The sequence below is a fragment of the Pseudophryne corroboree genome, chromosome 1, assembly GCF_028390025.1.
Source record: "Pseudophryne corroboree isolate aPseCor3 chromosome 1, aPseCor3.hap2, whole genome shotgun sequence".
Classification (NCBI taxonomy): Eukaryota; Metazoa; Chordata; class Amphibia; order Anura; family Myobatrachidae; genus Pseudophryne; species Pseudophryne corroboree.
Window position 1 is genome coordinate 1,078,188,993 of NC_086444.1, and position 26,727 is coordinate 1,078,215,719.

Sequence of the window (26,727 nt, forward strand, 5' to 3'; positions counted from 1 at the left end):
TTATGTCTGCTCCCTCGAGCGCTGCTGCTTTTTCTATCCCCTTGTATTGTTATTATAGGCATACAGACGAGTGTAGAAGGGTTTGCCGGTGGCCGGGCTCCCGACGACCAGCATACCGGCGCCGGAATCCCGACCGCTGGCATACTGACAGCTGAGGGAGCGCAAATGAGCCCTTGCAGGCCCGCTGCGGGCACAGTGGTCCGCTACATGCACCACGCTATCTATTCTCCCTCCAGGGGGGTCGTGGACCCCCAAAAGGGAGAAAATCTGTCGGTATGCCAGCGGTCGGGATTCCGGCGCCAGTATGCTGGTCGTCGGGAGCCCGGCCGCCGGCAAACAGAAGACCACCCATACAGACTACCTTTACAGCAGCGAATGAGGGACCAGAATTGCAATTTATTTCCATCTTGGCGCTTATAGCAGTAATTTTTTTCATGTTAGAGGACACATTTGTATAGTCCACGTTTTACGGATATTCATGTTTGAGCTCAGATAATTAAATCAAATTGACTGAGGTACTAATTAAGTCACCTGTGCTCAAGCATGGATATCTTTAAAACCTGGACTGTAATGGTGGAGTCTGGGGAACGGAGCAATGTTATAAATAAGGAGTAGGCAACCTGTGGCACTCCAGAGTGAAGGGTGAGCCCATATTCCTGAAGACAATGTGCTATAACCTACAGTAAGTAGATGTTTCCTTTCAGCATGTAATTGTACTCAGTGACTGGATGTTACAGAGCAGAGCTTTGCTGCACATTAACCTGTACACAGGTTTCCATAAATACCCCCCTAATGTGTTTTATACATCTCTAGTCATTAAATAAAGAATTCCTACCTAACACTTTCTGTGTCCTCTCCCTGTAATTCCTCCTCAGTCTCTCTACGCTTCTCTGTATGTGGGGTATGTGCCTTTGCACACTGAGCAAGCAGATCCAGCGAAAATCTCCACGCTGCTTTCTTCCCCTCATTAATACAACTGCCCCAGTGTAGGTAGCAGTATGATGAAGGTCTTGCACTGATCTTCCATCTGCACTGGCTCTTACATGCTTAACTGTACAAACACATTTTGAGGTCCATTTATCACTGAGTTTTATGATACGCAACTCGTTGCATATGATAAATGATGCTCCAGCCAATCAGCTCCTGTCAAACCTTTGAAAATGCACAGTTGGGAGATGATTGGCTGGAGCCCCATTTATCATATGCAATGAGTTTTAAAACTTGTTGATAAATCAGCCCCTTTGTGCTTACTCTGTTCCAAATTAAAAACTCCAGGGAAGTCATCAGAGAGATCTTTGCAGTAAAAACTGTTATTTCTTGTTCTGTTTTACCTATGCAGTCTTTGTAGTACAGAATAAAGGATTTAGGGACATATTTACTAAGTACCAAACAACCAGCTCCTGCAGCCTGTAACATGGCAGTGAGGAGCTGATTGGCTGGTACTCTCTCGCTCTCTCCACGGTTTAAGTACATATGCCTCGATATATAGAAAAGCACACTATAACAGGACAAATACTCTACGAACTCCCCTCATTTCTTTTACCTTATGAAAGATCTGAATGGGGTTTTAGTTTGAGTGACATGGGGGGTCTTAAGTGCATGTAGTATCTTTGGTTATGTTGTTTTAACATCTTACTGAGATTTAAAAGGTAGCGTGTGGCCCTTTTGAATGTTCGAGGGCAACACATGTAAGGTTAGGATGCCTATAACTGGTTTCGGTACTTCCCAGCGATTTGATACAGTTGGTCAGGTTAATTTATATAACAATATGCTGGTTCAAGAAAAAAAAAATTTGTACTTACTTTAAAATTCCTTCCTTGTACACCATGTATTTTGGTTAACCTGTGCCAGCCTGTCTAACCCACAATCAGCAGTGTGTCCCAGATAAGATGGCTGAGGAATCCATACTTCCATACATAAACAAGCACTTTCAGTGTGAAATGTCCAACAGTTCTCAAATACGTTACAGACTATGGGCATAATTCAGAACTGATCGCAGCAGAAAATCTGTTCTCTAATGGGCAAAACCATGTGCACTGCAGGAGGGGCAGATATAACGGGTGGTCTTCAGTATGCCGACTGATGGGATCCCGGCGCACAGTATACCAGCGCTGGAATCCCGACAGCCGGCATACCGACACTTTTTCTCCCTCGTGGGGGTCCTCGACTCCCCTGGAGGGAGAATAAAATAGCGTGGCGTGCGTAGCACACCACCGTGCCCGCAGCGTGGCGAGCACAGCGAGTCTGCAAGGGGCTCATTTGCGCTCGCCACGCTGTCGGTATGCCGGCGGTCGGGCTCACGGTGCCAGTATGCTGGTCGCCGGGAGCCCGGCCGCCGGCATACCATACTACACTTGATATAACATGTGCAGAGAGTGTTAGATTTGGGTGGGTTATATTGTTTCTGTGCAGGGTAAATACTGGCTGCTTTATTTTACTCTGCAAGTTAGATTTCAGTTTGAACACACCCCACCCAAATCTAAAGGTGGGTACACACTGGTAGATATATCTGCCGATCAATTGATCGGCAGATATATCTATGGACGGTTCAGGCAGTGTGTTGAGCATACACACTGCCCGATCCGTCGGGGACTGACGTCATGAACTGGGCAGGTGTGTACACACGCCCCCGCCCAGATCAGCTGTCAATCACCGCCGGCTGCCGCAGCATGTGTACGGTCGGTCGGCCGACTGCTCGTACACACACAGCGATGCGCCAATATATCGGTAGATATATTGGCCTCCGGCTGTGCTGCGGGCCTGTGCGATACGTCTGTGAACGACTGAGTTCACAGACGTATCAACCGTACACACTGGCCGACGGACCCGCGATATATATCGGCCATTCAAGAGAACGGCCAATATATCGGCCAGTGTGTACCCACCTTAACTCTCTCTCTGCACGTTATACCTGCCCCCCCCCCTGCAGTGCACATGGTTTTGCCCATTAGAGAACAAATTTGCTGCTGCAATCAGGTCTGAATTAGGCCCCATGGGTGTGTTCACAGGGCCAATTTGTACTTGTTACACCATGAAACCCTTTCTGTACCCTTGCTTGAAAATAAACCATCACATTCATCCAAGGTATATAATATAATAATGAATGTAAAACTAACAAGAAATGTAAACAAAAATACTTGAAATACAACCTGGCACTGCAACCCATGTATTAAAATAAATAAATAAAATTAATTAAAAAAAATTATTTATTTTTTTAAAAGCCTTCTTACAGGGATTACCAGTCCATTCGTTACCTAAACAAACAATATAAACTATGGTGTGCACATTTTGGTGCCTAAGTGCTTTTTTTACAAGCTAATGTTGTAAAGTCCTCATTTAATATAGACTTTTTATTAATTGATTCTGGAGCCTGTCTGCATTTATACATTTAAACAGGGTCTAGAGACATGAAGGCACCAGCTGTAAAATGGAGCAAGTCGTGTGCTGCCCAAATACACACCACATAAAATTAAAGGGAATGATAAAGACCTAGACTTGAAATCAATTAAAACTACAATTCCACAAATAAAGGCATCCATTCTGGTGTCGACCCCCGAGGAGGTGACATCCTCATATTTGGCAATTGCTCCGCCTCCACACCAATAACGTCCTCATACATGTCGACACACACGTACCGACACACAGCAGACACACAGGGAATGCTCTATACGAAGACAGGACCCACTAGCCCTTTGGGGAGACAGAGGGAGAGTCTGCCAGCACACACCAAAAAGCGCTATATATGACAGGGATAGCCTTATGATTAAGTGCTCCCTTATAGCTGCTTTTATATTAATATATTGCCATTTATTTTGCCCCCCCTCTCTGTTATACCCTGTTTCTGTAGTGCAGTGCAGGGGAGAGACCTGGGAGCCTTCCTGACCAGCGGAGCTGTGACAGAAAATGGCGCCGTGTGCTGAGGAGATAGGCCCCGCCCCTTTTTCGGCGGGCTCGTCTCCCGCTATTTAGTACATTTAGGCAGGGGTAAATATCTCCATATAGCCTCTGGGGCTATATGTGAGGTATTTTTAGCCTTTTTAAAGGTTTTCATTTGCCTCCCAGGGCGCCCCCCCCCCCAGCGCCCTGCACCCTCAGTGACTGCCGTGTGAAGTGTGCTGAGAGGAAAATGGCGCACAGCTGCAGTGCTGTGCGCTACCTTAAGAAGACTGCAGGAGTCTTCAGCCGCCGATTCTGGACCTCTTCTTGCTTCAGCATCTGTGAGGGGGCCGGCGGCGTGGCTCCGGTGACCATCCAGGCTGTACCTGTGATCGTCCCTCTGGAGCTTCATGTCCAGTAGCCAAGAAGCCAATCCATCCTGCACGCAGGTGAGTTCACTTCTTCTCCCCTCTGTCCCTCGTTGCAGTGATCCTGTTGCCAGCAGGAATCACTGTAAAATAAAAAACCTAAGCTAAACTCTCTAAGCAGCTCTTTATGAGAGCCACCTAGAATTGCACCCTTCTCGGCCGGGCACAAAAATCTAACTGGAGTCTGGAGGAGGGTCATAGGGGGAGGAGCCAGTACACACCACCTGACCTGTAAAAGCTTTACTTTTGTGCCCTGTCTCCTGCGGAGCCGCTATTCCCCATGGTCCTTTCAGGAACCCCAGCATCCACTTAGGACGATAGAGAAATGTAAAGTTCTCCAGTATGAGAAAGACTAACATTTGCTGACATAATCACGCGCAAAAGGAACTGCACAAAGATAGAGGATCTAATGTACAACACACAACAGGATTGGCTAAGATGCGGTGCCCTGGGGTTGTCTGGCTGGGTGGCTCTGGGGCGTCCTGCCCCCCCCCCCCAGGCCTGAACACCTATAGTTCGTGATAGGGACTTACCCAATGGCGTGGTGGGTAAGCTCATAGCCCTGGCCAGGATTATGCTAAATGCCTCTGGTTATTACAGGTTGAGCTAGTGTGCGATAGTGCACCTGCACCTCTTTTCCCTTGTATACAGTGCCATATATACATCAGGGAGCATGCCTCGCTACGCGCACCAGAGACATAGCCATAGAGGAGACGTGTGCTGAGAGGTGTGGAAATCTGCAGAGGCATGTTACACAGAAGTATAACCATCCCATAAAAGGTCCAGCCTCCTACAACCAGAACCAACCCTCAGTACACAAAGCTTGAGTTTTTATCCAAAAATACCTCCCAGTTTAGCCTTATGAGTTTACAGCCTTTGTTTCACATTGTGCTCAGTTATCTGCACCTTGTTCTGGGAAAAGGTTATGTCTGCATCATCATATTACTCTGCATGGCCACACATCGCTGGTACAGCCAGGACTGGGAGATAAAAATACGCAGAGCAGCCCACAGGCAGCGGTGCGTAGAGCAATGTTTCAGGATAACTGGTGCTGCAGCTTTAGCGGAGAAGATCCCAGAAGGTAATGTATGCCTACAAACTATATCTTGGCTGGCTGAACAGAAGTATCAATTCTGAAAGCATCAATTCCCCCATTGGGACCGATTCAGTTCCAACGCTGTTGTGCTTAAAGTGCAAAGTACCGATGTTTGGTACTTTGCGCATGCACCAGACCCATACTGTGCAAGTGCAGTATGGGTCCTGCGTCATCAGATGTCAAGTGATTGACAGTCTGCAGGGAGTGTCAAGGCCAGGGTCTCCGTCTTTCGGCTGAGATTTCCTGGCCCCAAGGTCAGAGCTGCAGAGGCCGATATGCGTAACCTCAGGGTTCACTCAGCCGGCCAATGGGTAGCAAGTGATCCAATGCTGCGTTCTCGTACGCAGCACTGGACCACACATGCATGCAGGAGGCATGTACTTAAGGCCTCTTACTGCATTACCAAGGAAGCAGTAGCTATGCTTATTCCACATCTGAATCAAGCCCAGTATTTGGCCACAAGCTTTGTAGCGGAGCTGGATTATGATTTCCAGCTTTTAATACCAAAGGCGATCAACTTAGTAGCAATGCACACAATGTGCTGTTCTGCAGGAGCACATTGCAAGTTTTGCTTTGCACCCCATATCGGTGTGTATTAGAAGCCCGCAGTATCGGAATTACCATAACTGGCTGATATGTGCACAGCCAAGCATCAGCAGCACAAAGCCCCCCTACATGTAACACGTATCTGTGCCTTTACATCAAGTGTGTGTACTACGAATCCCCTCTACCTGCCAGATAGTACATTGCTTATCACCAGCTATAAACTGAAATGTACAGTGCATCCGGAAAGTATTCACAGCGCTTCACTTTTTCCACATTTTGTTATGTTACAGCCTTATTCCAAAATGGAATAAATTAATTTTTCCCCTCAAAATTCTACACACAATACCCCATAATGACAACGTGAAAACACAATGTTTTTGAGATTTTTGCAAATTTGTTAAAAATAAAAAACTAAGCCTGCACTGCTACCCACAATTCATTTTCTTAAAATCTTTATATTGTCCTTAAAAACTACTATTCGCTGTGTAATTTTTGTTGTTGCATATTATTTGAGTCATATTTTCATATTTAAGTCTGTCCCGTTTGCAACAATGTCACTATGCACTTTTGTTATGTTCGTGTTCTGTTTTCTTTTTGTATGTTTTGTTATGCAAAACTCAATAAAAATTACTCAACTCAAAAAAAAAAACTAAGAAATCACATGTACATAAGTATTCACAGCCTTTGCTCAATACTTTGTTGATGCACCTTTGGCAGCAATTACAGCCTCAAGTTTCGCCCATTCCTCTTTGCAGCACCTCTCAAGCTCCATCAGGTTGGATGGGAAGCATCCGTGCACAGTCATTTTCAGATCTCTCCAGAGGTGTTCAATCGGATTCAAGTCTGGGCCACTCAAGGACAGTCACAGGGTTGTCCTGAAGCCACTCCTTTGATATCTTGGCTGTGTGCTTAGGGTCGCTGACCTGCTGAAAGATGAACTGTCGCCCCAGTCTGAGGTCAAGAGCGTTCTGGAGCAGGTTTTCATCCAGGAGGTCTCTGTACACTGCTGCATTCATCTTTCCCTCTATCCTGACTAGTCTCCCAGTTCCTGCCGCTGAAAAACATCCCCACAGCATGATGCTGCCACCACCATGCTTCACTGTAGGGATGGTATTGGCCTGGTGATGAGCGGTGCCTGGTTTTCTCCAAACTTGACACCTGGCATTCACGCCAGAGTTCAATCTTTGTCTCATCAGACCAGAGAATTTTGTTTCTCACGGTCTGAGAATCCTCCAGGTGCATTTTGGAAAACTCCAGTGTGGGCTGCCAAGTGCACTAAGGAGTGACTTCCGTCTGGCCACTCTACCATACAGATCTGATTGGTGGATTGCTGCTGCGATGGTGGTCCTTCTGGAAGGTTCTCCTCTCTCCACAGAGGAATGCTGTAGCTCTGACAGAGGGACCATCGGGTTCTTGGTCACCTCCCTGACTAGGGTCCTTCTCCCCCGATTGCTTAGTTTAGATGGCCGGCCAGCTCTAGGAAAAGTCCTGGTGGTTCCGAACTTCTTCCATTTACGGATGATGGAGGCCATTGTGCTCATTGGGACCTTCAAAGCAGCAGATCTTTTTCTGTACCCTTACCCAGATTTGTGTCTCAAGACAATCCTGTCTTGGAGGTCTACAGACAATTCCTTTGACTTCATGCTTGGTTTGTGCTCAGACATGCACTATCAAGTGTGGGACCTTATATAGACAGGTGCGGGCCTTTCCAACTCATGTCCAAACAAGTGAATTTACCACAGGTGTACGCCAATTAAGCTGTAGGAACATCTCAAGGATGATCAGTGGAAACAGAATACACCTGAGCTCAATTTTCCGCTTCATGGCATAGGCTGTGAATACTTATGTACATGTGATCTCAAAAAAACTTTTTTCACGTCATTATGGGGTAATTGTGTGTAGAATTTGTAGGGAAAATTAATTTAATCCATTTTGGAATAAGGCTGTATCAATAACAAAATGTGGAAAAAGTGAAGCGCTGTGAATACTTTCCGGCTGCACTGTATTACTGGACATTTGAGTTTAGCACTATATTCTTACAGTTAAAGTTTCAAAATTTCAACTCACTCTCTCTATAAGCGATCTCTTCTTCTTTCCTTAATTTCCGTTCCCTGAAAACAGCTTCAGGACTCCCCCAAACCTCCATAGCCCTGTGTGAGGGATTAATCAGTGTTATTTACACAAGTACATAGCTGAAACTTGTACTGGTAACAGGTCATCACTGATATTCATTTCAAGTTACTGTCTACTTTATTTTGATTGAAAGTGAAACAAAATTAAGGTAGGGGTCATGCATTTAAGCTAAGGACTTACTAAAAACCAAATAGATGAATTATTAATAATGCAACCATGGAGGTATACACATTTTTTCAGTTCAGTTTTAAACATTGTAATTGGCATTACCATCATAGTTCTTTGTAATACACATTTCAATAAATAGAGATTTTTAAAAACAGACATACAGAAAATGTGCTGCTTAAATACTCTGTGCACTTACTTTGATTCTACATCTGATCTTAGGTACACCGTAAACGATTCTGTGTCATCATGAGGGCTTCTTCGTCTAATCTTCCGCAGTGGCTCCAAGTCACTGGTGCAACAAAGGAATTACATGGATAATAAGTGACAGCTAACCCTCACAAACTACTTAGTAGCGGAGTGCTGCGCAGTAAGAGAACAGATGGCCACTGTAGAGAATACAGGATTTTTTGTTTCCTAGAACCTAAGTTGCTCCCCAAAAAAACTTGGATTTAGTCAAAAGCACTCTTTTAAACACAGTAAGTCCCACAGCATCCCCCCCAATAGACCTAACAAGCTGTGGACATGTCCTATTACCCCTGCTTGCACTTTGCTTGTGGGGTGAGACTGTAAATATTATAGTTAGTACGTAATTGGAGAGATAACGGATATGTATATTAATGATTCCTGTGTAGCAGATGTGAAATGTTCTTTGTACATATAAAAAAAAAATCCTTAATTTGTTTTATTTATTTCCTTCAGTTTTGCAAAGATCCATCAAGGTGCATACAAGGAAATATTTACCTAATGATTATGTTTGTGACACAGTGCTCTCATCTATACAAGCTGCTCTGTAGATGACGGGTGAATAAGCTACACAGAGTGCCTGATTCACAGGTGCATGCAACGGCCATATTAGATACAGGGGAGCGTTTTTTTGCCATTGCACATGCGCCAAAGTTGCACTGCGCATATGCAGCAATTGAATAGCAACGGCACATGTACACGGGATTTATTCATAAACTGAGTGACAAGTCGTCAGCATTGGGGGGGGGGGTTTAGGGGTTAATGGTTTAGGGATGTCTAGTAAAACGCAGGCGTGTCAGCACCGTTTTCTGGGCATTCCCTAGACAGCCACTGCAAATACGCATGCAGCTGGAGAGGCGTGCAGTCTGAGACAGTGTAGGTCTGATGGCGCAACTGGCATACCCTCAATATGTTCGCTTTTGTATGTGAGCGGCGGATGTGAGACGGCAGCAGTGGGTGACTGTGCACAAGACGGCGGCTGAATCATTAGCATGCAACTTTGTGCACTTCTGAATCAGGCACAGAATATTCTATCAATACAATAGACTATTTTTTTTATTAAATACATATTTTAGGGGGCGTGGCTTCGACGGACATGGAGTAGCACACAGACTGTGTGTCTCTCCAGCTATTATATCCTGCCCAACATCCTGTGTCCCCCCCTGGGCCTGCAATCCGCCCCAATACTAGCACTATAATGTGGGGGTGCCCCTGGGCCGCTCTGAGACCCGTCAGCAAGCTATCCGCTGCAGTGGAGTGAATATAGTGTGCGGGGACCCTGGGCCTGCTACTGCACGTGGGACGCCGCCATCCTGCTGCCCGCACCGAGACCTGTATCCGGCTCCCGTCCTGAGCGCTGCTCACCAGGTCCGCGGCTTCCCCTCTGTTGTTGCTGGGGACGCTGTGGCGGGCGCCTCTCCTCTCGTGCTCCGGCCGACGAGCGCTCCTCCAGCCGCTGCATCACCACGTGACCCGCCGCCGCTCTCCCTGCTCGCTCCGGCGGCCCCAGCCCGTACCTCCGACTCCTGCACTGTGCTATGCCGCTGGGGAGGAGGTGCACGGCACGGCTGGATTCTATAAGTGCCTGTGCCCTCCCCATACTACTGCTGCCTTGCTGAACTCTGCTCCATTAGGATAAGGAGCATTGATATTAACCCCTGCAGATCCTGTGATACGCTGGTCAACCTCAGCTTCCTGGCACACACTCCATTTCAACTTATTGTCTCTCATATGCTGGGAGGGGAGGAAAGATTTCTTTATCCTGCTGCAATTATTTCTTCTGTGCTAACAGAGGTTCCTGTTATTCTACACGGTCACTGATCAGTTTTGGTATACTGTACTTACCCGCAAGCAGCGACTGGATAATTCTGATATACTACATTCAGTCATTATTGGCCGTCCATGGACAGTTCTTGATATACTATTTAATAAACTTCTTGCCTCCTCCCGCCCGCTCGGTTATAATGGTCAAACCGCATCAGTCTGCCGCGGCGAAGTTGGAGAAGTATGTCAGAAATCCGCCGACGCGGTCCCAACAGAGTGGGGAGATGCAGCCGACCTCTGCGCCGCCTTCTCCGTCAGCTGGCTCCTCATCTGCGGATGCCACCGATGCTGCTCTGCAAAAGGTGCTGGATGCGGTCACGGCCAGTGAAGCCCGCTTGGCCGACAGGATCGGTCAGGTCCAGTCGGATTTATCCATTATACACCAGGACCTTCAACGGGTGCGAGAGAGGGTCGGTGAGGTTGAGACGCGCACCTCCACGCTGGAAGACACGGTTACGCCTCTTGGTAGACGCACTTCTGCTCTGGAGTCTCAGATGCTGGATGTACATAGAAAGATGACGGATATGGAGGGGAGGTTGCGGCGGAACAATGTCCGTTTCGTCGGACTCCCGGAGAAAGAAGAGGGTACCTCCCCTGAAAAATTTCTTGAACATTGGCTGTTGGATGTATTTGGAGCGGAGGAGTTCACTTCACACTTCGCAGTGGAACGCGCCCATAGGGTCCCGATGCGCCCATTACCTCCAGGGGCACCTCCCCGTACGTTTATTGCCAAACTCCTCCATTACCGGGATAGAGACGTGATTCTGAGACTGGCCCGCACCAAGGGCCCCCTTAAGTGGAAAGGTTCCCCAGTTTCAGTCTTTCCGGATTTTGCTGTCGATGTCCAGAAGGATAGAGCTCAGTTTGTCCCTGTGAAACGCAGGCTGCGAGAATTGAATATCCCCTATGCCATGCTCTTTCCGTCTAAACTGCGGGTGGTCTCGGATGGGGAAACAAAATTCTTCACGACCCCTCGTGAAGCATCAATGTGGCTGGACGGACGCTTTCCGGCGCGGCGAGCGCTAGCTGCTGATTGAACTTATGTGTTTGATTTCCCTACTTGCAAGTATACTGCTTCGTTTATGCTTGATATGTTATTGTTATATTGTCTTGGGAGGGATGTATAGTTGTTTGTGGTTATGTTCCTTATGATTCCCTGCAGGACGTCAGTTTGGCTAGATGGACGCTTTTCAAATAGGGGAGCGATGGCTGCTGATTGCACTCCTCTCTCTGATTTCTCAGCTAAGTCAATATACTACTGTTTGTGATGTGCTGCTATGTGATTTACGGAGGGGCTATCTGCGGCCCCTCCGGGCCTTTATTGGGAGGGGGTAGCTCTGTGGGGACGGGTGATTGGTAGATGTTGCCTTTACGCTGATTTTGGGCCTTAGAAACTCTGTGTTTGCCCTGCCATATAGTCATTAAAGGGGTAAACGGTTACTCAGTTGGGGTGGGGGTATTGGTCTAGGGGGGGATTGGTTTTGTTTTGAGTTTAGCTGGGAGATTCTCCTGTCTTATGGTCATTAAATTCTTGGCCCCCTTAGTGGATATAGGAATTTGACCTCAATTGGTACTGGCGGAGTATGTTACCCGGCTCTCTGCCTTAGTTGGGATTGTTAGTACTTAGGGTGTTCTGTTGTTAGGGAATCAGGTATGCTGCTAGTTTTAGGTGGTATACGGGGTGGGGATGGGGGTTATTTTAGATTGTTAACATTGAGGTGTTTTCATTTTTTGCTGTGCAATGTGCTTATTTCTGCTATGTTTATGTTGCAGCTGACTGCAGGCGTATCCTTGGTATTCACTGGCGGTGGCTGGCCGCGGGTGCTATGCAAAATCACAACAATGCCCTGTTATGGCGTCGGTTAAGTTTCTGTCGTGGAATGTGCGGGGGATCAATGACAAGATTAAGCGCTCCTTGATCCTTAGACAGATTAAATCTTATGCGTCGGATATAATTTGCTTGATGGAAACCCACCTACTGGGTACTAAGATTATGTCCCTTAAAAAACCTTGGGTGGGATGGGCTTACCATTCTATGCATACTGCAGCGTCCCGGGGAGTGTCGATTCTAATTAGGAAATCTGTTCCCTTTGTGCTTGATTCTGTGCAAACTGATCAATGGGGTAGATATGTATTTCTCAAGTGCAGAATTAACTCCGTCCCCTTGTTATTGCTGGCTGTGTATGTACCCCCTCCATATTCGCACAATGTCCTTAAAAAGGCGTCTGTCTTTATGGCTGCTTCCCCTGATATACCAGTTATCTGTATGGGGGACTTTAACAATGTTTTAAATCACGAGCTGGATAGGTTGTCTAGGGCGTCCTCCAACCCGCGGCCTGGGCACTCCCCGTTTGCAGACACTGTGTCAGAGTTGGGTCTGATAGACCCCTGGAGATTGAAAAATCCTGATTTGAGGCAATACTCGTGTTTTTCACGCTCTCACTCTTCCTTCTCTAGGATAGATTTGGCTCTTCTGTCCCGGGAACTTTTGCCCAAAGTGCAGACTGTCAAGTATGAGACTAGGGGTATCTCGGATCACTCCCCTATATCGTTACATATCGACTTAAACTGTCAGCGAGGCCAAGCAGTGTGGAAATTTAATCCCTTTTGGCTGACGCATGTGGGTGAGGGATCCGATTTGGAGGCTAGCTGGTCAGAATTTTTTGTTATGCATGATGACACCACGGATGTGTCTCTGCTGTGGGACACTTTCAAGGCTTTCTTGAGAGGTACATTGATCAAACGGGTAGGGAGTCTTAAATCCTCCTATAGAAAACACGAGTCTGAATTGGAGGCTCGGGTGGCCGCTTCAGAAGTGACGTATGCGCGAGATGGCTTGGATGCTTCTAAATTGGTGTGGCTTCATGCGCAGGGTGAATGGAATGACTATCTGTGGGGGAAAACCCAGCACAGACTTCTCTTCTCCTCGCATGTCCAGTATGCTACGGGGGATAGACCAGGTTCTTATTTGGCCAATCTTGCAAGGGGCGACCGTTCCTCTCGTACTGTGGTGGAGATTTTGGATTCAGCTGGGTCGGTGCTGGACCGCACCCCCCAGATCGTGGCGGAATTTGTCTCTTATTATCAGGCATTATATAGTTCTCAGTTGACCTGTTCCCCACTAGAGCTGTGTGACTACTTGGATGGGGTCCACTTGCCTTCCATCTCCAGTGAGGCCAGGGCCCTTCTAGATGCTCCTTTGTCGGTGGAGGAGATTGAGATTGCGATCTCTGCCTCCCCCGATGGTAAGGCCCCTGGCCTTGATGGCATCCCGTCGGAACTGTATAAGAAATATATAAAATTCTTTGCCCCTCAGTTGCTTGAGTTGTTCAGCGAAATTCTTGCCCAAAGTGCGCTTCCCCCGTCTATGGCGGAGGCTTTGATTATAGTGATTCCCAAGCCGGATAAAGACCCCAGGAAGGTTGAATCCTACCGTCCTATTTCCCTGTTGCCCACGGATATTAAAATCCTGGCCAAGGTTCTGGCTTCCAGACTTGGCCGGGTCGTCTCCCAAATTATTCACCCTGACCAAACGGGCTTCATGCCTGGCAAGTCCACTGCTGTAAATTTGAGGCGCCTGTTTACTCATTTTCAGGCTTCTCGGGAGGAGGACTGCTCTGCCGTTATAGCCTCCTTAGATGCCGCAAAGGCCTTTGATTCGGTGGAGTGGGCCTTCCTCTGGGAGGCTATGAGTAGGTTTGGTGTGGGCCCCAACTTTATCAATTATGTTAAATTGTTATATTTTCAGCCCATGGCCAGAGTCTCGGTGAACGGGTTTGTTTCGGACTCCTTCCCCCTATCCAGGGGAACGAGGCAGGGCTGCCCTCTGTCCCCGACTCTGTTTGCTATCGCTATTGAGCCACTGGCATGTTTGATTAGGGCAACTCAGGATATTGTGGGTATTAGGGTTGGCGCCAGGGAAGACAGGATAGCGTTATACGCTGATGACCTGTTGCTCTTTGTGGACGATTCTGTTTCCTCCTTACCTAAACTCCTTGACTTGATAACTGACTATGGACGTTTCTCCGGGCTCAAAATTAACTGGGATAAATCCACCATCACTCCACTTAGAGGCCCGGTTTCTGAGGCCCCGGTGATTCAAACCCCCCTTAAATGGGTAGACTCCTTCAAATACCTGGGGGTATGGGTATCGAATAACCCTTGTACCTATGTTTCCCTTAATGTCAGGCCGCTGATGGGGTATCTCCGCTCGAAGGTTAGGGTTTGGGGGTCTCTGCCCCTGACAGTTACTGGCAGGGTCAATTTGGTAAAGATGGTATACTTGCCCAAACTCCTTTATGTTCTCCAGCAATCCCCTATATATATTAACCTGAAGACATTTCGACAGATTGACAGTTTGCTTTCTTCTTTAATATGGGCCAGCAGGAGAGCGAGGCTGAGACTAGACGTTCTGTCTAGGCCGAAAGTGTTGGGAGGCTTAGCTCTCCCTATATTTCGAATTTACTACTATGCCGCGCAGTTGGCACATATATGGGAGTGGGTGAACGCCCCGGATGCTCTCACTTTGCAGTCCCAATTGCTTTTCCAGATATACCCTGCCGGATCTCCATTACAGATGCTTCTTTGTGGGAACCCTAACTTGTCCAAGATCCCTATAATAAGACAGGCCGTCCTCATATGGAAACAGGTACATGTTATCCTATTGGGCCAGGGTATTGACCCGGATACTCCTCTGGACAATGCCCTCGGCTTCCCAGAGTTGGCCTCGCTGCGGACTGGGGCGGTGTGGGGGAGGTGGGGTGTGACGTCCCTGGGCCACGTATATAATGATGGTATACTGAGGTCCTTCCTGCAGCTTCAACAGGATTACAATATACCCTCTTCTCACTTCTACCGCTAACTGCAGCTGAGACATGCGCTTAACGCACAATTTCCCGAATCACCTCCAATGATTGCCGACTCCCCGGTCAAGTCTCTCCTGCGGTCCCTGGGATGCGGACATCTGGTGTCCAACATTTATGCAAGCATGCTCCGCTCTTACTACTCTGACCCGTTGTCCATTCTCAGGAACAAGTGGGAATCTGACTTGGGTGCCATCTCTGATGAGATCTGGGAGGGTGCTCTGTGTTCCCCACGATTATCCACTACCACCACTAGATATCAGCAAATTCAACTGTTTATAATACACAGAGTATATATGACGCCGGTGCGCTTGCGACATATAGGGGGTACCCACTCCTCTGGATGTCCTAAGTGCGATAGTCTGGATGCGGACTTTTGGCACATTATCTGGCTATGCCCCAAGGTTGCCGTATTCTGGTCGGGTGTTATTGACGCCCTGGTGTCAACGGGTATTCCCTCGTCTGTATGCTCCCCGACGACATGTGTGTTATCTGCTGTGGAGGAGGATGCCCTGGACCCCCCTGCCAAACGATATGTAATTAATCTGTGTGGCCTGGCCAAGGTGTGTATCGCCAGGCTTTGGCTAGCCAAGGATGCACCCACACTGCGATCATGGGTCTCCCTTGTAAATGATACGGCCTCTCACGAGAAATATGTATACCTAGCTAGAAAAGCGGAGAAAAAATATCAGGACTTGTGGGGTCGATGGCTTGAGTCCCCGCTCTCTGGAACCCGGGGCGTCTAGATATGCTGCGGGGGATTAAAATGGGTGTGTGACTTTTGATCTGCATTGGGTACACTGTCTCTTTTTCTCTGTGTTATCCCCTGCGCCCGCGGTCAGCCATTCCCGTTCCCATGCCATTGCTTTAGCTATAAAATTAGCTCAAATATATGTTGCGCTGCCATAGATATCTGTGTACAGCTTTCATTGATCTATACGCGCCTTGTTAGCATGCAATATTGATTCTAACTTACAACTTATGTTTCGGAATTTAGGCCTGCACCGATTTCCTATGATAACTATGATAATTGGTCCCTAATGGACAGGGGAATCTGCGCATTCCCTGGGCTGGGGATCCAATGTGGGTTGTGTTGTTGTTTTTTTTTTTTTTTTTCTTTTTTGTACTATGTTTAATGTTAAACAGAAAACTAATAAAAAAGTATTGAATTAAAAAAAAAAAATACATATTTTATTTTATGGGTAAAAACAATCTGCTGATACAAACATAAGGTATTTTCAGCTTTCATGTAGATGCAAAAGTTGCGGCCTCTGCTGGAAACAGCAGATGTTCCGTTAGACTAACTCCTGGGAGCTGCACCTAGAAAAACTTTATTCAAACATTTTTACAAACTGTTGAACAATCTTACAGTTTCAAGATATTCTGACATTTTATCTTTATAGAATTGCTTCGCTCTTTGATCGATAAAGCTAGCTATTTGCTTCCTATAGACCCTAGCCCAACATTTAAATTTGGCTAATGTCCGGATGAGAACCCCAGAAAACAATTATTTCTACTGATTCATATAAACAGCTGTAGACGTCTCCCACTTGATCGAAACACTCAACTACTGAAATACTTTGTGCTGCTGTAGACTTTGATGATCAGATTGACTATACATTGTTCTCTCTCCACCCACATCAAAGCTGAGTACATCCTGAACAAGTTGAAAAACTGAATACATTGAAGCGCTCACTCCCTTGTGAAATGTACCTTACAAAGTACTCCTGAGGTTCTCATACGTCTTCCAAGAAAGTTCATAAGGGACATTTATGAAAACTGTTCTGCAGTAATGGGTAAGGAAATTAGGTGCTGCACACAGCAATCACTCACATTCTATTAGTAATTTGTCTAGTGCAGTTTAAAATGAAAGCAAACATATGGTTGCTATTGGTAACACCACCTATTTCGACACTACAACCTGAACAATTTTCAGAAATATGCCTAAGTTAATGGTGACAAAACGTGTTCAATAATCATGAAAAAAAAAACAAATGACACATTATAAATGCATCTACTACTAAGACTAAGATGAAGCTCATAGTACCAGTGGTATTGTATTAGATGAGGGTGGCCCACACCTGTAGCCAGCAATGTCATTTTTCCAGTGATGTGATGGAAAAATGGTGCAAGCAAAGAAACTACGGACAGTATTTCTATACCAGCTGGTAAAATACCTGGGTTTAAGGCAGAATTCATTCATTGCTCGTACCCCGGTAATAAAGTTATTCTTCATGTATTTAGCTCCATATTCTCGCTTTTTTAACACCGCTTTAACTGGAATAAACATAAAAACATAGAATATAAATAGGCAATTAGTGTAAACAAACTAAAAACCAAAACTAATTAAAAAAACAAAACAAAAATAAGAATTTACTTACCGATAATTCTATTTCTCGTAGTCCGTAGTGGATGCTGGGGACTCAGTCAGGACCATGGGGAATAGCGGCTCCGCAGGAGACAGGGCACAAAAGTAAAAGCTTTAGGATCAGGTGGTGTGCACTGGCTCCTCCCCCCATGACCCCCCTCCAAGCCTCAGTTAGGATACTGTGCCCGGACGAGCGTACACAATAAGGAAGGATTTTGAATCCCGGGTAAGACTCATACCAGCCACACCAATCACACTGTACAACCTGTGATCTGAACCCAGTTAACAGCATGATAACAGCGGAGCCTCTGAAAAGATGGCTCACAACAATAATAACCCGATTTTTGTAACAATAACTATGTACAAGTATTGCAGACAATCCGCACTTGGGATGGGCGCCCAGCATCCACTACGGACTACGAGAAATAGAATTATCGGTAAGTAAATTCTTATTTTCTCTGACGTCCTAAGTGGATGCTGGGGACTCCGTCAGGACCATGGGGATTATACCAAAGCTCCCAAACGGGCGGGAGAGTGCGGATGACTCTGCAGCACCGAGTGAGAGAACTCCAGGTTCTCCTCAGCCAGGGTGTGCCCCTGACCAAGTAGCAGCTCGGCAAAGTTATAAAGCCGAGACCCCTCGGGCAGCCGCCCAAGATGAGCCCACCTTCCTTGCGGAATAGGCATTTACATATTTTGGCTGTGGCAGGCCTGCCACAGAATGTGCAAGCTGAATTGTACTACACATCCAACTAGCAATCGTCTGCTTAGAAGCAAGAGCACCCCGTTTGTTGGGTGCATACAGGATAACAGCAAGTCAGTTTTCCCGACTCCAGCCGTCCTGGAAACATATATTTTCAGGGCCCTGACAACATCTAGCAACTTGGAGTCCTCCAAGTCCCTAGTATCCGCAGGTACCACAATAAGCTGGTTCAGGTGAAACGCTGACACCACCTTAGGGAGAAACTGGGGACGAGTCCGCAGCTCTGCCCTGTCCGAATGGACAATCAGATATGGGCTTTTGTGAGACAAAGCCGCCAATTCTGACACTCGCCTGGCCGAGGCCAGGGCCAACAGCATGGTCACTTTCCATGTGAGATATTTCAAATCCACAGATTTGAGCGGTTTAAACCAATGTGATTTGAGGAATCCCAGAACTACGTTGAGATCCCACAGTGCCACTGGAGGCACAAAAGGGGGTTGTATATGCAATACTCCCTTGACAAACTTCTGGACTTCAGGAACTGAAGCCAATTCTTTCTGGAAGAAAATCGACAGGGCCGAAATTTGAACCTTAATGGACCCCAATTTGAGGCACATAGACACTCCTGTTTGCAGGAAATGTAGGAATCGACCGAGTTGAAATTCCTCCGTGGGGGCCTTCCTGGCCTCACACCATGCAACATATTTTCGCCAAATGCGGTGATAATGTTGTGTGGTCACCTCCTTCCTCGCTCTGACCAGGGTAGGGATGACCTCTTCCGGAATGCCTTTTTCCCTTAGGATCCGGCGTTCAACCGCCATGCCGTCAAACGCAGCCGCGGTAAGTCTTGGAACAGACATGATCCTTGCTGAAGCAAGTCCCTTCTTAGTATCTCTTGAAGTTCCGGGTACCAAGTCCTTCTTGGCCAATCCGGAGCCACGAGTATAGTTCTTACTCCTCTCCTTCTTATAATTCTCATTACCATTGCGTATGAGAGGCAGAGGAGGGAACACATACACCGACTGGTACACCCACGGTGTTACCAGAGCGTCCCAGCTATTGCCTGAGGGTCTCTTGACCTGGCGCAATACCTGTCCAGTTTTTTGTTCAGACGGGACGCCATCATGTCCACCTTTGGTCTTTCCCAACGGTTCACAATCATGTGGAAAACTTCCAGATGAAGTCTCCACTCTCCCGGGTGGAGGTCGTGCCTGCTGAGGAAGTCGCTTCCCAGTTGTCCACTCCCGGAATGAACACCGCTAACAGTGTTATCACATGATTTTCGCCCAGCGAAGAATCCTTGCTGCCATTGCCCTCCTGCTTCTTGTGCCGCCCTGTCTGTTTACGTGGGCGACTGCCGTGATGTTGTCCGACTGGATCAGCACCGGTTGACTTTGAAGCAGAGGTCTTCCTAGGCTCAGAGCATTGTAAATTGCCCTTAGCTCCAGTATATTTATGTGGAGAGAAGTCTCCAGACTTGACCACACTCCTTGGAAATTTCTTCCCTGTGTGACTGCTCCCCAGCCTCTCAGGCTGGCATCCGTGGTCACCAGGACCCAGTCCTGAATGCCGAATCTGCTGCCCTCTAGTAGATGAGCACTCTGCAGCCACCACAGAAGAGACACCCGTGTCCTTGGAGACAGGATTATCCGCTGATGCATCTGAAGATGCGATCCGGACCATTCGTCCAGCAGATCCCACTGAAAAATTCTTTCGTGAAATCTGCCGAATGGAATCGCTTCGTAAGAAGCCACCATTTTTCCCAGGACTCTTGTGCATGGATGCACTGACACTTGGCCTGGTTCTAGGAGGTTCCTAACTAGCTCGGATAACTCCCAGGCTTTCTCCTCCGGGAGAAACACCTTTTTCTGGACTGTGTCCAGAATCATCCCTAGTAACAGCAGACGTGTCGTCGGAATCAGCTGCGATTTTGGAATATTTAGAATCCACCCGTGCTGTCGTAGAACTACTTGAGATAGTGCTACTCCGACCTCCAACTGTTCTCTGGACCTTGCCCTTATCAGGAGATCGTCCAAGAAAGGGATAATTAAGACGCCTTTTCTTTGAAGAAGAATCATCATTTCGGCCATTACCTTGGTAAAGACCCGGGGTGCCGTGGACAATCCAAACGGCAGCGTCTGAAACTGATAGTGACAGTTCTGTACCACGAACCTGAGGTACCCTTGGTGAGAAGGGCAATTTGGGACATGGAGGTTCGCTATCACTGCTCTGAGTGACTCCATCTTGATTTGAACCTTTGTATGTAAGTGTTCAAAGATTTCAGATTTAGAATAGATCTCACCGAGCCGTCTGGCTTCAGTACCACAAATAGTGTGGAATAATACCCCTTTCCTTGTTGTAGGAGGGGTACTTTGATTATCACCTGCTGGGAATACAGCTTGTGAATTGTTTCCAATAATGCCTCCCTGTCGGAGGGAGACGTTGGTAAAGCAGATTTCAGGAACCTGCGAGGGGGAGACGTCTCGAATTTCCAATCTGTACCCCTGGGATACTACTTGTAGGATCCAGGGGTCCACTTGCGAGTGAGCCCACTGCGCGCTGAAACTCTTGAGACGACCCCCCCCCACCGCACCTGAGTCCGCTTGTACGGCCCCAGCGTCATGCTGAGGACTTGGCAGAAGCGGTGGAGGGCTTCTGTTCCTAGGAAGGGGCTGCCTGCTGCAGTCTTCTTCCGTTCCTCTACCCCTGGGCAGATATGACTGGCCTTTTGCCCGCTTGCCCTTATGGGGACGAAAGGACTGAGGCTGAAAAGACGGCATCTTTTTCTGCTGAGATGTGACTTGGGGTAAAAAAGTGGATTTTCCAGCTGTTGCCGTGGCCACCAGGTCCGATGGACCGACCCCAAATAACTCCTCCCCTTTATACGGCAATACTTCCATGTGCCGTTTGGAATCTGCATCACCTGACCACTGTCGTGTCCATAAACATCTTCTGGCAGACATGGACATCGCACTTACTCTTGATGCCAGAGTGCAAATATCCCTCTGTGCATCTCGTATATATAGAAATGCATCCTTTAAATGCTCTATAGTCAATAAAATACTGTCCCTGTCAAGGGTATCAATATTTTCAGTCAGGGAATCCGACCAAGCCACCCCAGCGCTGCACATCCAGGCTGAGGCGATCGCTGGTCGCAGTATAACACCAGTATGTGTGTATATACTTTTTAGGATATTTTCCAGCCTCCTATTAGCTGGCTCCTTGAGGGCGGCCGTATCTGGAGACGGTAACGCCACTTGTTTTGATAAGCGTGTGAGCGTCTTTAATTTTCTATTGGGGAAAACCCACGCATCATCACACACTTCATTTAATTTATCTGATTCAGGAAAAACTACAGGCAGTTTTTTCACACCCCACATAATACCCTTTTTTGTGGTACTTGTAGTATCAGAAATATGTAACACCGCCTTCATTGCCCTTAACATGTGTGGCCCTAATGGAAAATACGTTTGTTTCTTCACCGTCGACACTGGAGTCAGTGTCCGTGTCTGTGTCTGTGTCGACCGACTGAGGTAATGGGCGTTTTAAAGCCCCTGACGGTGTTTGAGACGCCTGGACAGGTACTAATTGGTTTGCCGGCCGTCTCATGTCGTCAACCGACCTTGCAGCTTGTTGACATTATCACGTAATTCCCTAAATAAGCCATCCATTCCGGTGTCGACTCCCTAGAGAGTGACATCACCATTACAGGCAATTGCTCCGCCTCCTCACCAACATCGTCCTCATACATGTCGACACACACGTACCGACACACAGCACACACACAGGGAATGCTCTGATAGAGGACAGGACCCCACTAGCCCTTTGGGGAGACAGAGGGAGAGTTTGCCAGCACACACCAAAACGCTATAATTTTACAGGGACAACTTTATATAAGTGTTTTCCCTTATAGCATCTTAATATGTAATAATATCGCCACAAAAATGCCCCCCCTCTCTGTTTTAACCCTGTTTCTGTAGTGCAGTGCAGGGGAGAGCCTGGGAGCCTTCCCACCAGCAGTTCTGTGAGGGAAAATGGCGCTGTGTGCTGAGGAGAATAGGCCCCGCCCCCTTTTCGGCTGGCTTCTTCTCCCGTTTTTCTGACAACCTGGCAGGGGTTAAATACATCCATATAGCCCCAGGGGCTATATGTGATGTATTTTTAGCCAGCATAGGTACTTTCATTGCTGCCCAGGGCGCCCCCCCAAGCGCCCTGCACCCTCAGTGACCGTTGGTGTGAAGTGTGCTGAGAGCAATGGCGCACAGCTGCAGTGCTGTGCGCTACCTTAAGAAGACTGGGAAGTCTTCAGCCGACGATTTCTGGACCTCTTCTCTCTTCAGCATCTGCAAGGGGGTCGGCGGCGCGGCTCCGGTGACCCATCCAGGCTGTACCTGTGATCGTCCCTCTGGAGCTAGTGTCCAGTAGCCTAAGAAGCCAATCCATCCTGCACGCAGGTGAGTTCACTTCTTCTCCCCTAAGTCCCTCGATGCAGTGAGCCTGTTGCCAGCAGGACTCACTGAAAATAAAAAACCTAAGAAAACTTTTACTCTAAGCAGCTCTTTAGGAGAGCCACCTAGATTGCACCCTTCTCGGCCGGGCACAAAAACCTAACTGAGGCTTGGAGGGGGGTCATGGGGGGAGGAGCCAGTGCACACCACCTGATCCTAAAGCTTTTACTTTTGTGCCCTGTCTCCTGCGGAGCCGCTATTCCCCATGGTCCTGACGGAGTCCCCAGCATCCACTTAGGACGTCAGAGAAAAAACACTTGTACAGAAGGGTTTCCTACTTCTGCTATGATTATTTAATCAACACTAGCACATATAGTATCTAAATGTATATATTTGTCAACATCAGCTTCCAAAATACGGCTTGTGCAAAACACACACATAATATATATATATATATATATATATATATATATATATATATATATATATATATATACACATATATACACACATATTAATTATTCCAGAGGTTCTCAAGGTACCCCATTTAACCACCTGCGCTGAGCCATGGATATACCTAAAACCTGGATCGTTGGGGTGCCTTGAGAACTGCGTTTGAGAACCTCTGCATTATGCTATAAAGTATAGATTGTACAGATTTGTCATCAAACACCTAGCCTCAACAAACGTGATAGCATACCATATTTTTCTTTCAAGATTGCTTCTTATTCACTTCACAAATGCAGCAAAAACACCACGCAGTGCACTACAGACGCCGGGCTGTGACTTTACCTGGACAGGAATAGGTTTACACACGTACAAAGTTCCAGATGAAGCACAATAGAACTTAGTATGAGAAAAAGCTGTTGCATCGGGGTGGTATTCATGAGACCGACGGTCACATGACCTCCTCCAGCCTCCCGACCCCCACTATCCCGATGGTCGGCATGCCGACCAACAGGGACTATTTCCACTCGTGGGTGTCCACGACACCCATAGAGTGGGAATAGATCCCGTGGCGACCATAGGTCGCCACCGAGCCCGCAAGGGGCTTGCTGCACTCGCCTCTCCCCGCCGGGATCCCGGCGTCGGTATGCTGCCGGGATCCCGGCGTCAGTTAGCTGACCGGCGGTCAGGAGACCGCCGGTCAGCCATACTACACCCGTTGCATCGTAGCCCTTCTTACAGATTAAGACTCATTCACTCATCAAATTGATTAGTGTGATCTACCAAAGTACCGCAGCTTATTCACTTCGTTGTCATTTCTGTAAATAAGACACACATTTTGAGCGAATAAGACACTCGCATGACCAAGTCGTTCGGGACCAAGTGCAACTGAAGCCACAGCGTTTAAGGACACATCTGTACACAGTATATAACATACCACAATGCACCCATTAATATAATCAATGTAATTATGCAAAAAAGTAATGGATGATCACTTACCTTTAACCTGAATAGACTCTGGGAGTAAAGTGCTTTTTTGCTCCGGTTTGCTGGAATCCGGTCCTGTTGAAAGCATAATATTTTTTTAATTGCAAGCCAGTATAAATAAATACATTTACTTTTACAGTATCACAGCTTTTACCAAACATACAACTAATTTATACATCAAATCACATTTCTCTAAGCACCTTAAAGGTATGTACACACGGTGAGATTTTTTCTTTAAATTTTGACTCTATAGTCAAAATTGCAAGAAAAGTCAGTGCAAATCGCGAGGTGTTATGCCGCTTGCGATTCCGATGCGCGGTCCCGTCAGGTCGCTACCGCAAGAAAATAGGATTTTACCTACAGGTAAATCCTTTTCTCGTAGTCCGTAGAGGATACTGGGGTCCACATTAGTACCATGGGGTATAGACGGGTCCACTAGGAGCCATGGGTACTTTAAGACTTTGATAGTGTGGGCTGGCTCCTCCCTCTATGCCCCTCCTACCAGACTCAGTCTAGGAAACTGTGCCCGAGGAGAGAAGGATAGAAAAGATAGATAGTGGTGAGATTCCGAACCAGCACACACAACTAGAGGAAAGCCAAGCTAACCAAACTTCAAACCAGGAACAGCAACAGCTGAACCAACAATGCTTAACCAATTAACAGTGCAGGAATAAACGAAGCACTGGGCGGGCGCCAAGTATCCTCTACGGACTACGAGAAAAGGATTTACCGGTAGGTAATTAAAATCCTAATTTTCGATTATGTCCTAGATCATAGGTTCTCAAACTCGGTCCTCAGGACCCCACACAGTGCATGTTTTGCAGGTAACCCAGCAGGTGCACAGGTGTATTAATTGCTCAGTGACACATTTTAAAAGGTCTACAGGTGGAGCTAATTATTTCACTTGCGATTTTGTGAGGAGGCCTGCAAAACATGCACTGTGTGGGGTCCTGAGGACCGAGTTTGAGAACTTATGTCCTAGATGATGCTGGGGTCCACATTAGTACCATGGGGATGTACCAAAGCTCCCAAACTGGGTGGGAGAGTGCTGAGGTTCCTGCAGAACAGATTTACCAAACTGAATGTCCTCAGAGGGCAAAGTATCGAACTTTTAGAACTTAGCAAACGTGTTCGAACCTGACCAAGTAGCTGCTTGGCAGAGCTGTAAAGCCGAGACACCCCGTGCAGCCGCCCAGAAAGAACCCACCGACCTAGTAGAGTAGGCCTGTAAAGAAATTGGAACCGGAAAATCTGCCGTAAAATAAGAATGCTGGATAGTAAGCCTGATCCAGCGAGCAATAGACTGCTTTGAAGCAGGACACCCAATTTTATTGGGATCATAGAGAACAAACAGCAAGTCAGATTTTCTGTGAGGAGCTGTCCACTTCACATAAATCTTCAAAGCCCTCACAACATCTAATGACTTTTAAGTAGCAGAGGCGTCGGTAACCACCGGAACCACAATAGGTTGGTTGAAATTAAACGCAAACACCACCTTAGGAAGAAATTGCTGACGAGTTCTGAGTTCAGCTCTATCTTCATGAAAAATCAAACAGGGGCTCTAGTGAGACAACGCCCTCAGCTCTGACAGCCAAGGCCAACAGTGTAACGGTCTTCCACGTAAGAAACTTTACGTCAACCTCCTGTAAAGGTTCAAACCATTCCAATTGCAGGAACTGCAACACCACGTTGATATCCCAAGGTGCAGTAGGAGGCACAAAAGGGCAGTTGGATGTGCAGAACACCCTTCAAAAAGGTCTGAACCTCAGGGGAGAGAAGCCAATTGCTTCTGGAATAAAATGGATAAGGCCGAAATCTGGACTTTTAAAGGAGCCCAAGCATTGGCCCACATCCACACCCGACTGCAGAAAAAGGAGGAAACGTCCCAGTTGAAAATCAACCGCAGGAAATTTCCTGTGCTAATGTTTAGACGTTTCCAGTGATGTGATGGAAAAATGTTTAGACATTTCCGGTGGTAATGTTTAGACGTTACCCCCTTTCTGGCTTGGATCAAGGTTGGAATAACCCTATCCGGGATCCCTTTCCGAGCTAGAATTTGACGCTCAACCTCCATGTCGTCAAACGTAGCCGTGGTAAGTCTTGATAGACGAACATACCCAGTTGCAGAAGATCCTCGCGAAAAGGTAGAGGCCACGGGTCCTCTAGGAGCATCTCCAGTAGATCCGCATACCAGGCCCTTCTTGGCCAGTCCGGAACAATGAGAATTGCTTTAACCTTTTCCCTTTTTATTCTTTTGAGAATTTTTGGGATCAATGGAAGTGGTGGAAACACGTACACCATCTGGTAGACCCAAGGAGTCACCAGAGCATCCACCGCCACTGTTTGTGGGTCTCTCGACCTGGAACAATACCACTTGAGCTTCTTGTTGACATGAGAGGCCATCATGTCGATTTGTGTCCTTCCCCACCAATGTGTCAAGCACCCGAACACCTTCGGGTGAAAGCCCCACTCTCCTGGTTGGAGGTCGTGTCTGCTAAGGAAGTCTGGCACTCAGTTGTCTACTCCCGGAATGAAGATTGCCGACAACGCCACAGCCTGTCTTTACGCCCAGAGGAGAATTTTTGACACCTCTGACTT

General features: G+C 47.2%; 1 protein-coding gene across 1 annotated transcript in view; it reads right to left on the bottom strand.

Moving 5' to 3' along the window:
• Positions 1-26,727, bottom strand: part of SLC30A9 (solute carrier family 30 member 9) — a 218,272-nt gene that overhangs the window by 83,734 nt on the left and 107,811 nt on the right. The window contains exons 3-6 of the mRNA XM_063921008.1: positions 24,142-24,204; positions 17,354-17,453; positions 8,444-8,536; positions 8,014-8,096 (exon numbers count right to left, since the gene is read on the bottom strand). Of these exons, the coding sequence (XP_063777078.1) occupies positions 8,014-8,096; positions 8,444-8,536; positions 17,354-17,453; positions 24,142-24,204 (339 nt within the window). The remainder of the gene's footprint in view (positions 1-8,013; positions 8,097-8,443; positions 8,537-17,353; positions 17,454-24,141; positions 24,205-26,727) is intronic.